The following is a 14,033-nucleotide window of genomic DNA, read 5'->3' on the forward strand; positions in this document are numbered from 1 at the left end:
GTGAAACACAGCTATGTGTATGCAATTTGACAGAGAAGCAGAATAAAACTTCATATCCTAACTATTCCTAATTAGAAAAACTCCACAAAATAAGAAGATTGTCCTGCTCCCCCCAGTCCCTACCTAGGGCTGTCAGCAGTTTAGCTGGTCAAAACTGCTAAACAAACTCGCTTTAGAATTTCATTACACATCCCACACAATATTTCCATTAGAGATGTTATGAAATTCGTTCACACTTCGTTCGGTGGTAAAAGGAGAATTGCGTTATGGATTTCGTTAGCACAGACTATAACGCAGTTCTATGACGGAATGCCTTTAGAGGCATTCCGTTATTCATTCCGTCATAATAGAAGTCTATGGGCTGCAAAACGGATCCGTCCCATTTCAGTTATGCAGGGGATGAAATATGAAATTCGCTCATCTCTAATCAGAATACATCACATACAGCACTCACACTTACTTGATTGTATTTTATTATTATTATAACTCATTCATTAAAAAAATAAAATAATAAAAGAAAAAAAACATTAAAATGCCATTGATGAGCTCACCATCCAAATGATATATTGATTAATATAATCAGGATCACTGAGCTGGTTTATTAAAGGAAGAAGAATTCCTCGTGAAAGGATTTCCTGAAAGAAAATAAATCGTAAACTGGTCAATCAACATCCGAGTTGGAGCAAATATATCAGTAAAGTGATGCAAAAAATGTTTGGGTAATAAAGAATCCTCAAGGGCTCACCCTCACAAAGTATCGCATGATCTTGTTCTGGAAGTCTCCAGGAGGTAGCAATAAATACAGTAAAACTTCACATAAATCCTTCAGGAAGCCTGAAATCAAACACGGTGAAGATACGCACTCGATATTAGTGAATCAGTAATCACGGCAAAAGTCAAAGTTTTGCAATTATTGATGCATTTTCCATCACTAAAAAAGTAAGGGCTGCCCGGTCATGTGAGTGCAGTACAAAAGACCTAAAATCAGATAGGAACTGACTATCATTAATCAAAAGAAAAACGATTACTCTAAAGCGCTCACCGAAATATAGCTCAGCCTGCTGCAACCTTCTAGCTATAATACTTCAGTGTCCAGTAAATGGCTGGCTTGATATAATATATCTCTACATTTTATACACAATAAAATACTTATTTTAGATCATAAAACATAACAATAAAAAAATCATAAAAAACAAACAAAAATAAAACATATAGTAAATATCGCTGGATAGCAAATATAATAGCAAATTATAGTCCCAGTCCTTCTACTGGTTCCTATTGCGGAGCTCTCGCAATTACCGTATATGGAACCCATAATCCTATATAGCGGTTTTTTGTTTTTAAGATTCTGGTCCTGCAATTGTTGCCTTTATTTCACAAATTGTTCCTTTGTAACGATGTAATAGGATCTTAACGTCTGCTATGTTGCAGCTCCCTTATGCCGCGCCGTTTGTATGTCATTAACCGCGATACATATTATGTTTGTATCTCTTACCGGCATTCAGGAGTCCTCGTTCAGCGCTCGTTTATGACGATTTATACATACGTGGCTTCTCCCTTTTGTATGCTTTAATATCCGAGACCGCTGTATCTCTCCGTTAGAGTCTGCGCTCGTGCCGGCACTCTTTGTTGTAGCGCAGGCAGGTTGCGATTATCGGGACGCCAACTTCACCATACACCATGTGCTTTTTCTCAATGGAGGATCCTCTGACATCCAATTACCGCTTCAGTAACTTTCTTTTACCAAACGCGTTTCAAAACGGTCAGGTTTCTTCTTCAGTGGTCAAAAGTTATAATGTATAAACTTTTGACCACTGAAGAAGAAACCTGACCGTTTTGAAACGCGTTTGGGAAAAGAAAGTTACTGAAGCGGTAATTGGATGTCAGAGGATCCTCCATTGAGTAAAAGCAGATGGTGATTGGCTTCAGCAGTCACACGATAACCCACAAGTACATAAACAGGGAGATCAGAGCTTCGGCCTTGGGGGTTCCAGCATATTAAATGAGTTTTATTTTTATCTTCCTTTAGATTTTTTTTATATCGTGGACAACTACTTTTAAAAATTACAATGTGCTTTTAAGGCAACTTTTACCTTTTAATATGAAGACAACGATGGATTAAAGGGATTGTGTCATAAAACATCCCACCTATGAGAGCAGTTTTCACTCTGGTGGACCCAGCCTGCCCATACATCCCACAGATAGCCATTCATTTTAATGCCTGGCATGTAAGGGTAGTTTCACACTAGCGGTTTTTCTTTTCCGGCACTGCGTTCCGTCACAGGGGCTCTATATCGGAAAAGAACTGATCAGGTGTATCCCCATGCATTTTGAATGGAGAGTAATCCGTTCAGGATGCATCAGGATGTCTTCAGTTCAGTCTTTTTGACTGATCAGGCAAAAGAGAAAACTGCAGCATGCTACGGTTTTATCTCAGGGCCAAAAAAACTAAAGACTTGCCTGAATGCGGATCCGGCATTTTTTCCCCATAGGAATGTATTAGTGCCGGATCTGGCATTCAAATACCGGAATGCGGATCCGTCCTTCCGGATCCGTCCTGCTGCGATCATTTTGCCGGATGACACTGAAAGAGGATCTGACATTTCAATGCATTTTCTGACTGATCAGCCATTTTTCAGACTGATCAGGATCCTGATCAGTCTTACAAATGCCATCAGTTGGCGTACTGCTTGCCGGGTCCACTCTGCCGCAAGTGTGAAGTCGCCTAATGCTCCCCCTCCCCCAGCAGCAGCCACATCTTACACCGATGTTACCCAGCAGATTGCTGGGATATAGAGAAGCTGAACCATGCTGGCTTTTGTTTGAAAAGAGCTTGCCTTCATTAGAAAATCCCTTTAAAAGTCCTTAAAGGCTATGGTAAAAAAAAAAAAAACAACAACAATGCCAGTCTACTCATTTTGGGCTAAAAAAATCACTTTCAGTGCATCCACATACTGTTGCTTCCCGCTTCTCAATGAATGATCCTTCACAGACTGGCTGCTTTGTACCCAAATGTCAGTAATGCCATACAAAAGTGAGCAGAGACATAAGAACTTGGTAAGTGGCCCCATGAGCTTACCCTATAGTCCACAAGGAACTGCACCCCAGGTGCCATGGGCAGTGGGGTAGACAGGCGCTGGCATTTATAACCTTTCCAATGTGGCACTTTATTCCTCTACTGCACATGTGCTGAATGCCCCTTTTACACGAGCGAGTTTTCGCGCAGCGGTGCAATACGGTGCAATTTTTTTTTATTCACACATCAGTTCTGCGTTGTGTGTCAAAAACGCAGCATGTTCTATATTCTTCGTTTTTCACGCAGCCCCTGGCCCCATAGAAGTGAATGTGGTCTTCTGTGAAAAACACATTATATCCGGAAGCAAGTGCGGATGCGATGTGTTTTTCACTGATGGTTGCTAAGAGATGTGGTTTGCTAAACCTTCAGTTTTTTTATCACGCGCGTGAAAAACGCATCAAAAACACATTGCCACCCGCGCGGAAAAAACTGAACGCAACGCAGACAAAACTGACTAAACTTGGTTTGCCAAAAATGGTGCGAGTTTCACTGAACGCACCCGGAAGCAATCCGTCACACTCGTGTGAAGAGCGCCTAAAGGGGTCGGCACAGGCGCAGCTCCAGGACATCAACGGCTTTCCCAGCGTTCTGTACCTCTGCTGCCTGCATGCACAGTAGAAGACAGACACACCACTTCTGAAACATTATGGACGCTGTTACACTGTTACCTATGAGTACCTGAGGGGTCTGGGGACAAGTCTATTGCGGGTTAAGGTAAGCCAGCAGGCTATTTGGCAGGTTTTTATGCCACTGCACAACGCCTTTAAAGGGGTAGGCCCATCTCGGTGCGCCCTTGTTCACTTTGTCTTAGAGATATAGACATCCGAGCAATATGCCACCAAAGTGCGAGATGGGACAACCCCTTTAAATCTGTTTAATGGCGAAACAGGAATTTGCATCTACAAGCAACAAACAACAATAAAAATAGCAAATAGTGATTTAGGATGAAATAATAATTTAAAACACACAACAGGCGGAATGCTTAGAAATACTAATGATTCAACAACCTTCCTCATCTTTAGAAGAAGTGCATATGAGGTCACGACAGGACCATCTTTCTCCATTTCAACTTCAACCTCAAAAAAAGTTTCTACAAAATCTTCAGAGGAATCTACAGAAAATGCGGAAGGAAAAAAAAAGTGATAAAAACACTGAAGGAAGCCAGTAATTCAGCAGTAAGTATGTGCAAGCCCTGCAAAGTTAGGATGTGTAATAGTAAACTAACAGTAACAAAAGAGCATTCTGTGCGGCCAACGGAGTCTGCACTGACTAATAAAACCTGCTCTGAATAGACTGCAGAAGAATATTAAAACTGCAGCAGCAAAGGAAGAATCTCTCGACACTTGAAAGGCATCAAATACTGCGAAAATTGTCTTGTGTTTCAGCAAAACATCAGAGACCGCCCACCCCAATATAAGTATATAAAGAGTGTTTCATTCGTATCCCGCTTTAGCCATTACTTTCCATCTTTTGTGGGCTTTTATTCTATTTTTTGTGTTTTGCAGCGATAATGTACTTCAGTTGTTCACCTACCTCAGGTTCTTAACCCCTTAGTGCTATTTGACATGTATTACTCGTCATGGAGCACTGCTACTTGGCGCTCCATGACGAGTATACACGTCATGGCATTAAAGTGTCACCATGTCTGCAGATATGGTGACACGCTGAGACCCCGGCTGTTACACACAGCCCAGGGATCTCAGGCTAACCAATGGGGCGGTCCCGGGCCGGCGATCGATGTGATTGGCTAGTCGTACAGACTAGCCAATCACGCGATCCTAATGCGGCTGAAAGTTTCTGATCCCCACAGTCATGGACCTTGTTAAATATATGCATATGTATTTAATTTCATGATGGTCGGGGGCAGTCGAGCCCCCCCTTTCCTTCCATACAGCTGACACTCTGCTTGAAACGACTGACATCGGTGCTGGCAGAGATGTCAGCCGTTTAACCCTCCATTCTGCGGTCCATAGGGACCACTGTATGGAAGGGGTTAGGAGATGGAAAGGAGCCCCTCCCTCATCAGACTGCTGCTGTGCTGTGGCAGCGGCCGATGCTTGATGGGTTAACAGAGGGGGGAAGCTCCCTCCCTCCCACATCCGCCTGTTGCACTGTTGTGGCAGGGCCAGATGGTTACAATGGCAACCGGACGCCTTCACAGGCTTCCGGCTTGCCATGGTATAGCTGATCAGGCTCCTGCTAAAGGCAGTACGGGGCTGATCTCTATTCAAGTGAACGGACCTTAGCCGCGCCCAGGGCAGTTGATACTAGCCGTGACGTCACTGGGCCAGCGGTAAACAGTGCTGCTGCCTTCTCAAACTGTTGATTGGCGGGGGTTCCGGGTGTCGGACCCCCACCGGTCAGATACGGATGATCTATCCAGAGGATAGATAAGTTTAAACAAACTGCAGAACCCCTTTAAGTAATAAATAAAGTACAATGTGTCACAAGAAAACAATCTCAGAATGGCCTGAATAAGTAAAAGTTTTCCAAAGTTATTACCACATAAAGTGAATTTGGCCTGGTCATTAAGGTGAAACATTTGAAAAGTGTCCTAAAGGGGTTAAAAAGGACCTGTCACCTCTTATAAGATGCTCCAGAATTATTATTTCTTGGACAATGCACGTTGTGCTGTTCCTCTGTTATTCCTACTAGAACTGTGATGGCTAACCTCGTGCACTCCTTTGTTGGCTGTTCTCAGTACTCCATAGAAATGAATGGAGCATGCTGGGAGTCGTAGTTTCTCCACAGCTGGAGTCCTGGAGGTTAGCTATCACTGTACTAGAATTGTATGAATAAAATGCCAACTGGGTGTTACCATTCTGCCTGTCAAATATGTATGCCCCTGCACAGTCTGATTAGTCCTGGGACTTCTAGTAGGAGTAATAGTTGAAAGGCACAACAATGAGTCATAAGAACATATGCTCCAGAATCATCATTTCACGTAGGATGCAAACAGTTACTAAAACAGACATGTCAGCAGAGGTCATTTTCCCACTACATTAAGTGACGGCATGGAACTAGTATCGGCCATCACTTGCTGATATATAGGGATCAGACCCAAGGCCAGTGATGGCTAACCTCTGGGACTCCAGCTGTGGTGAAATTACAACTCCCACCATCCTCCATTCATTTCTATGGAGTTTTGAGAACAGCCAAGCAAGTGTACATCTTGGGAGTTGTAGTTTTACCACAGCTGGAGTGCCGGAGGTTAGCCATCACAGTGCTAGGCGATCTTTATGGTCATTTTACATTGGTTGACTGAAACGACAAATGCCACAAATGAACCATTCATTCCCGATAATTGCCCATTATTAAGCAGCAACTACCTATCATTATGCAACAATCATCCCCTCTGTATGGGAATGAGCCGCGCACCCCCACAGTGAATCATTGTTGGCAGCAAATTCATGTTTGCACAGGAGGATCTGTGGACAGCAAATGATGATTTAAAGGGGCTATCCATGAATTGATATTCAGATCGGTGGGGGACTGACTCCTAACATCTTTGCTAATCAGCTGTCTAAGAGGTACAGTGAAAAAGTATGCTCTTTGATTGATGGGGCAAGGGGGTTGATAAATGCATGTTATCCTCCCAGGTACAGTCACACAGGAGAGAGAAGGCACTGTGTGTGTCTTCTCTCTCCTGTGTAGTGTCAACACTTTCCCACTGACCACTCTTTTTCTCCACTCTAGTGACATTCAGCTGGTAAAGAGAGATGGCTTTCTGCTGGCATATCTCGGGTTGTCTAACAGCAAGAGAATTATGCAGTCTTGTTTTAAAGCTGACAAATTCAGTTTTAAAACAAGACAAGATCAAGATTTAGCCACAAAAAAATCGCAAGCTACAGCACTTACCAACTAAGTCGGGAATGAAAGCTGAGGTATATCCAGCTTTCACTGAGGCTGGACATATATACTGTGGCAGAGCTTCGATCTTGGAGTTGGGTTGAGTCTCTAGCTGTTACACAGCCTAAGATCCAGGTACATCCTTGGCTATTGAAATGGCACCCTGCCAGGACGTATGAGATACATCTTTGGCAGGGAAAGGGTTAAACTTGGGACCTATTTACACGGGAAGATTAACCAGGAAACCAGCATTTTAGACAACGGTCTTAATAAACCTGGCGCAGGCCGCTTCTAAATGTAAGACAGCTGACAGCTTCCTAGCTGGTTTACATTTAGACCATTTTCTAGGTGTAACGGCAACGCCCCCGTTGCTACTAGAGGCTTATTTGCATATATTAAAACTTCATATTTCTCAGCAATGCGGGCACATATGACCACGGGACCAACACGGGTGCCTTCAGCTGCCAAGCGCACATGTAACAGGTCAGCCAGTATCATAGGTACAAATCTGCTGACAGATGCCCTTTAAAACCATTGTAAGTCAATGTATCCGAGAAAACAGATCCAGCACCATTGACTTGCACTGTGTGTCATGCCGGATCCGTTTTGCTCCACATCCTATGGCACACAGCTGCTTGGGGCAGTTTCCTGTCCTGTATGGGAACGTAATCAAACGGAACGGAATGCATTCTGGTGCATTCCGTTCCCTTCAGTTCAGTTTTGTCCCCACTGACAATGAATGGGGACAAAACGGAAGTGTTTTCCTCCGCTATTGAGATCCTATGACGGATTTCAATACTGGAAAAGAAATATACAGATGTGAAAGTAGCCTAAAACAGGCGTAAAAATGGTAAATGAGACGGGCCTACTGGACCGTCCCCTTCCTTGCCCACTTGGTTTTAGACTTGGCACGAGCGGGGAAAAGTCGCAATCTGTGCCAGAAAGATGCCGAATATAGACGTATTTCTGTTTAATAAAGGACCCCCAAAGTTCATAGGACTGGTGTAAATTTGCCACGAGCAAGAACTTGTTTGCGGGGTGATGCAACTGTTTATGTGGCACAAAGATATCATTGTCCTAGCACGTCGCCCAGGACCAGCTGCCAACAAATAATGAAACTCTACTAGGGTCGTTCTTCCCCATAATGATCGTTCACCCCCATACATGAAAACGAACCTCAACAAAGCTAAGACTAGGCCACCATTTTTCCCCTTGTGCCGTTACCTTTCTTTTGATCTTCTTTCTCTGCCATCCTCTGCTGAGCTTTTCTGAACACTCGGAGGTGAGTGGCAAAGTCATCTACTAACCGGGTGGTAAAATAAGGCTGCCAGTCAACTTCTTTAGACCTTGTAAAGAGAAGAGATGCTTTATTGCAGCACATAAAGGAGTCTGAAAACTGTTATTTTACATAATATATATAAAATCTGGGCTATTAGTAGAATTCATGTCTATTAACGTCTAATTAAGATTTTTTATCATTATTAGTTAAAATGAATTCCACGTTTTAGAATAATGTACAAGAGCCGCAAATAATGCCGTGAAAAAGACAGACAATCACATTTAGAAAGAGGCAGAATTATTCAGGGCTTGCAGGTGGTCTACACACACCCCAATGTGTTTAAAAGGTGCAGCACAGAACCAGAAAAAAATAAAAATAAAAATCTATAAATTGCTCTAATTGTTCTTCTTCGATGTGAGACCCCAAAGCACAGTAGTCCAAAAGGAACATTATATTTTTAAGAACTGGGACTTAAAAGAGCTCTCCAGGATTTAGCAATAGAGGACCTATCCGCCCACAGCCTGAAGGCAGGTTTGGCACTGTTTTCGTAAGACATCTTTTTTAAATCATGGACAACCTGTAATTACCCCCAGACCTGTGCTGAGAGAGGAGGGCAGACGTTTTGTTAACCTACAGCATGCACATACATACCAGTCCAATCTGTGCCTCATCTCACATCCCATTTCTGGGCATTGACTGGGATACCCCATTAAAGGGGGATTCCAGTAATCTGAAGTTATCAACTAATCACAATATAGGGGAAATCCATTAGACCTAGCACCGGGACCCACTCTGATCACGAGAATAGGGGACCTGTACCCCGCACGGTCCTATTAAGGGAATGAATCGGCAGATCACGCATGCACACTGCTGCTCCATTCAGGTCTGTCTCCAGAACTCCCATAGAGATGAAAGGAACAGTAGAGTGCATGCTCGACCTGCCACTCCTTTCATTTCACGGGCCCTTGTTCTTGCGATTGGTGGATGTGTTACCGCTGGGGCCCTCATCGATCTAATCCTGTGGATAGGGGATAACACCCAATTACCGGGAGAGACTTATAAATCACTCTCCAGATAATCCATGTCCATGAACATTAATAAAATATACCCTTGAGTATCCTGAAATTGGGATGCCTGTCAGACTGGTCCATGTGGGTAAGTAATCCTATGGTTGGGAAGGACTGCCTCCTGCTTTTTTACAACCTCCCTCCATAATGACATGCTCCATAGCATCAGGAATTTTCTGTTTTTGGCTTGATACCTACATTAAAGGGGTTGTCTCACTTCAGCAAATGGCATTTATCATGTAGACATAGTATACAAGACATTTCCTAATGTATTTTGATTGACTATATTGCCTCCTTTGCAGTCTTGATTCATTGTTCCACTTTTCGTTTCCATGGTTACGACCACCCTGATATAAAGCAGCGGTGGCCGTGTTTGCACACTATAGGAAAAAGCGCTGTCCTTTGCGCGTTCCTATAGTCCTGGCCACCAGAGAGGCCAGCGCTTTTTCCTATATTATGCAAGCACGGCCACCACTGCTGAATTGCATGGTGGTCGTAACCATGAAAACTAGAACTGTATAACGTGATGGAAAAATTAATCAAGCCATCTAAGGAGGCAATATGGACAATCACAATACATTAGTAAGTGCCTTGTATTAACTTTGTCTACATGATAAATGCCATTTGCTGCAGTGAGACAACCCCTTTAAAGCTTTCAAATTTCCTTAACATCTTAGGCCTCATGCACACGACAGTATTTTTTCACGGTCCGCAAAACGGGGTTCCGTTGTTCCGTTTCCGTTTTTTTTCCGTGTGTCTTCCTTGATTTTTGGAGGATCACCAGACATGAAAAGTGAAAAAAAAAAAATCTAAGTCATGTTTGCCTTGAAAAGGATAGGGAAAAAATGGACACGGACACGGATGACAATCTCGTGTGCCTCCGTGTTTTTTCACGGACCCATTGACTTGAATGGGTCCGCGAACCGTAGTCCGTGAAAAAAATAGGACAGGTCATATTTTTTTCACGGACTGGAAACACGGATCACGGACGCGGATGACAAACTGTGCATTTTCCGAGTTTTCAACTGACCCATTGAAAATCAATGGGTCCGCAGAAAATCACGGAAAACGGAACGGACCCGGAACTAACAACGGTCGTGTGCATGAGGCCTTAAGCAACATATAGAGTAACAGGTGGGAAATCATTTTCTTAGCAATAATGAATTTAACAGCAATCTGAGAGTCTGACAACGTTACATACGAGCATAACAAGGAGGCTTTATTTTTACCCTGTACTGCTGCTACTAATTCTGCAGGTCAACACTGAGGAGGCTGAAGCACAGTGATGGGGTGCCGTGAGTAGGACCCTCACCCATCTGATAATACCCATTTCCCCAGCTATTAGATGTTAACAAAAATGTTCTAATCCACTGACCGCAAACAAACATCTTGAAGATGATGCACATCTGAAAAGCAAAGTATATTAAAGGGGTATTCCAATCACAGACAATGGGGGCATTTCGCTAGGATATGCCCCCATTGTCTGATAGGTGCGGGGAAATGAACGGAGGGCGCACTGTGCATGCCGCAGCCGCCCTCCATTCATTTCCATGGGGCCGCCGAAAATAGGGCGAGCGCTGGCTTGGAAATTTCAGTCAGCCCCATAGAAATGAATGGGAGCAGAGGCCGCGGGTGCGCTCCCATTCACTTCTATGGGATCAGCAGGGAGCAGTGCTTGGTGGTGGACGGACCCCAGGAAATCCTCCAGCCACAGCTCTCCCCGCTCCGTTCTCGTTGTAGGTGCGGGTCCCAGAGGTGGGGACCCCGCCACCTATCAGACAATGGGGGCATATCCTACCCCTTTAAAAGGAGCAATAAACAGAATCTGCACAAAAAATACCCCATAATCTACTCTTTTTCTTTGATCGTATTACAATAAAAAAACTGAGAAACACAAAGATATCTTCTTGTGTGTCCCAGGAGATCAGCCGTGTCCCCCATTCTCCTACTCACAATCCTGTGCCTGGCTATGAGACAACTGGCTGCAGCAGGAGCCTCCAGCCTCTGCTCTATCTGCAGTAGGATGAAGAAAAAAAAGGTGGTTATGCCCAACACTTGGTCAAGCCTCACCCCCTCAGCAGCTCCCTCGTTCAGTAGATAAAAGGAATAGCTAACTTTACACGTTACTGCTGAAAGCCAGTCATTGGTGACCATGTCCTAACAAGCTGCGGACCGGAAAATGGACACACGGGAGCCCTCACACAGGACCGGAGCAGCAGGTAAGTAGGAAGGCTGCAGGCATCACTTAAAAGTTAGGTATTTCTGGAAATCCCTTTTACCCCTGATTTCTCTGCAGAACTTCTACAAGACAAGTTTGTTTTAGGATCATGCAGAAAATCCTAGACTGACAAACCATGGTTGGTAAGATTATCACTTACTTCTAGGTCTAGTATTCCTTTCAAAAGTAGTAAAACGTAGAGCTATTTGAACCTTCAAAACTGCTGACAGCCCTGAACACCTGTTTAAACATATCCATGTGGGTGGTTGTACTTATCAATATTACTTTGAAAGGTGGCCCGAAGGTGGCCCCCTCATACTAAAATGCTCTTGACTCTCTGTACAACCCTTACTCTCTGTGCTAAACGATGGCTCTAGCAGTCTCCTGGTTGGTGGCCACAGCCATCACTCAAGTGGGGGAGAAAGTGCTTTCAGCATGAGAGACCGCCTTCAGGACTCTTTTGGGAAAGGCACAGGCTGGATTCAAGTGTCTCCTTCAAAGTAAGGCTGATATTACAGTACAAGCGCCCACACAGGTATGTTTGAACAGCTTGCCAGTTCTCCTACCTAGCATTGTTCAATTCTCTTGGACCTCCAAGATCATTAAGTGCTGGCCTTATGTAGGACAGTTTCACATAAAATTAGAAAATTACTTTTAAAAAGTTGTGCAAGAATCTCCCCACTTGGCCAGACGTGTAAAGGAATGATTACCTACCTGCTTTCCGGTGTCGGCTCCCCTCTCCTCCTGCCAGCCCCTCGATGACATCACCTGGTTTGAAACTGCCGCAGCCAATCATTGGCCGCGTGGGGAAGACTTGATCCCCTGGAGCCATGTGACCATTTGCCATGACATAAGAAGAGCCGGTCACCACTTCGGCCAGTGATTGGCTTGGACGACATGGAGCCCAGTGGTGCATCATAGTCCGGAAGGAGAAGGGAGCCGGCGCTGGGAAGCAGGTAAGTCATCTTCCCTTTACAGGTTCTTATGGACAAAATAGTGTTGCACGAGGTCAGCTGAGAGCACATAGAGGAATACTGTGTGACCCTGCTTCAGTCCGAGCATAAAGAACATGATAAAAGTGTTTACTTACCGGGTGGAAAATTGAACGAGTGCATTCTGAACAGTCTGCCTTATTTCAAGGAGAAATGATTCGTCCTCGCTTAGTGTGTAATACAGTAATGAATATAGTCTCTTAAGGAATACTGTATGACCTAAACACATAGAAAACCATTTCTTGGGTTTGCAAAACCAGAAATGTAATAATACACATTCTCTGGCCAGAAATCCGTACATGAGGCCATATGTTGCAGAGCTGAGGGTTTAGAACATGGCTACCATCAACACCTCGAAAGTAGTCGTCCTAAAGCTTTATTTTAGGTGGCAATAAACTGATAACTCTCCCACTTCCTTTTGAAAGGTTAAGACAGTGACATAAGTCGGCCGCTGTGGTATATAGCCTAAACCCCAGTAAGAACACAATACGTGTAATTTTACATGGACACATATTAAAAGGGGTTTTACCAAGATGGTGGGGGGGGGGGGGGGGGGGGAGTGATGCAGCAATGACATGACCTTACTACCCACATGATCACTGCACACCACTGAAAGATTTATAGGTAAGTAGTTGGCCATTTACTAATTTATTGCATGACTCCTCCCGACCATTTTACCTTTTTTTTTTTATTTTTTTTTTAAATACAGTATAACTAATGTTAGACAGAACAAACCAGAGGACGGATCTTATCCACACCTAGGAAGCCAAATACACTCGCCACAGGCAAAAGGCATAAGGCACAGTTCCATATGAAAAACATAAAAATAAAGAAAAACAGGATCCTGTAAAAAATAAAACGGTTCTCGAGTGTCAGTTATGCAGCACTGCATGCGGATCTCAGAGAGAAATGGCTCAAACGGACGCCAAATGTGCATAACTGATGCTCAGGGTCAGGTTTTTTTTTTTTCACAGGATCTGTTTTTTCTTTTCTTTTTTCTGTTCTTCTGACGCAGCAGAAGAACGGAAAATGAAACTGTGATGTGAACTCCCCCCTAGCAGGGGGTACAGCCATACATGGCCTAGACGCTGAGGAGCTGCGTACGGAAAACCTTCACCATTTACTGACGGGCAGCGATTTTCACAAATATCATCCATATGTTGCGGAGGGGGTCTGCACCAAAATCCGTCCAACTTGACACGTGTGGAGGATTTTAATTTCTGTTGTGGATATCTGCAGCAGATTTTACTTGTGCAATGCAGCGGCAATCCCTCAGTATACAGTCAGGTCCATAACTATTGGGACATCAACACAATTCTAACATTTTTGGCTCTATACACCACCACAATGGATTTGAAATGAAACGAACAAGATGTGCTTTAACTGCAGACTGACAGCTTTAGGCCTCATGCACACGTCCGTTGTTTGGGTACGCATTCGAGCCGCCGTTTTGGCGGCTCGGATGCGGACCCATTCACTTCAATGGGGCCGCAAAAGATGCAGACAGCACTCCGTGTGCTGTCCGCATCCGTGGCTCTGTTCCACAGCCCCG

The 14,033-nt window shown here is 44.0% G+C and overlaps 1 protein-coding gene across 1 annotated transcript in view; it reads right to left on the reverse strand.

Annotated features, from left to right (window-relative positions):
- SNX13 (sorting nexin 13) overlaps positions 1-14,033 on the reverse strand; it is a 157,571-nt gene that overhangs the window by 60,157 nt on the left and 83,381 nt on the right. The window contains 7 exon segments of the mRNA XM_040433682.1: positions 552-635; positions 746-834; positions 4,084-4,126; positions 4,129-4,187; positions 8,150-8,271; positions 12,580-12,664; positions 12,667-12,700. Of these exon segments, the coding sequence (XP_040289616.1) occupies positions 552-635; positions 746-834; positions 4,084-4,126; positions 4,129-4,187; positions 8,150-8,271; positions 12,580-12,664; positions 12,667-12,700 (516 nt within the window).

The sequence above is a fragment of the Bufo bufo genome, chromosome 5, assembly GCF_905171765.1.
Source record: "Bufo bufo chromosome 5, aBufBuf1.1, whole genome shotgun sequence".
Classification (NCBI taxonomy): domain Eukaryota; kingdom Metazoa; phylum Chordata; class Amphibia; order Anura; family Bufonidae; genus Bufo; species Bufo bufo.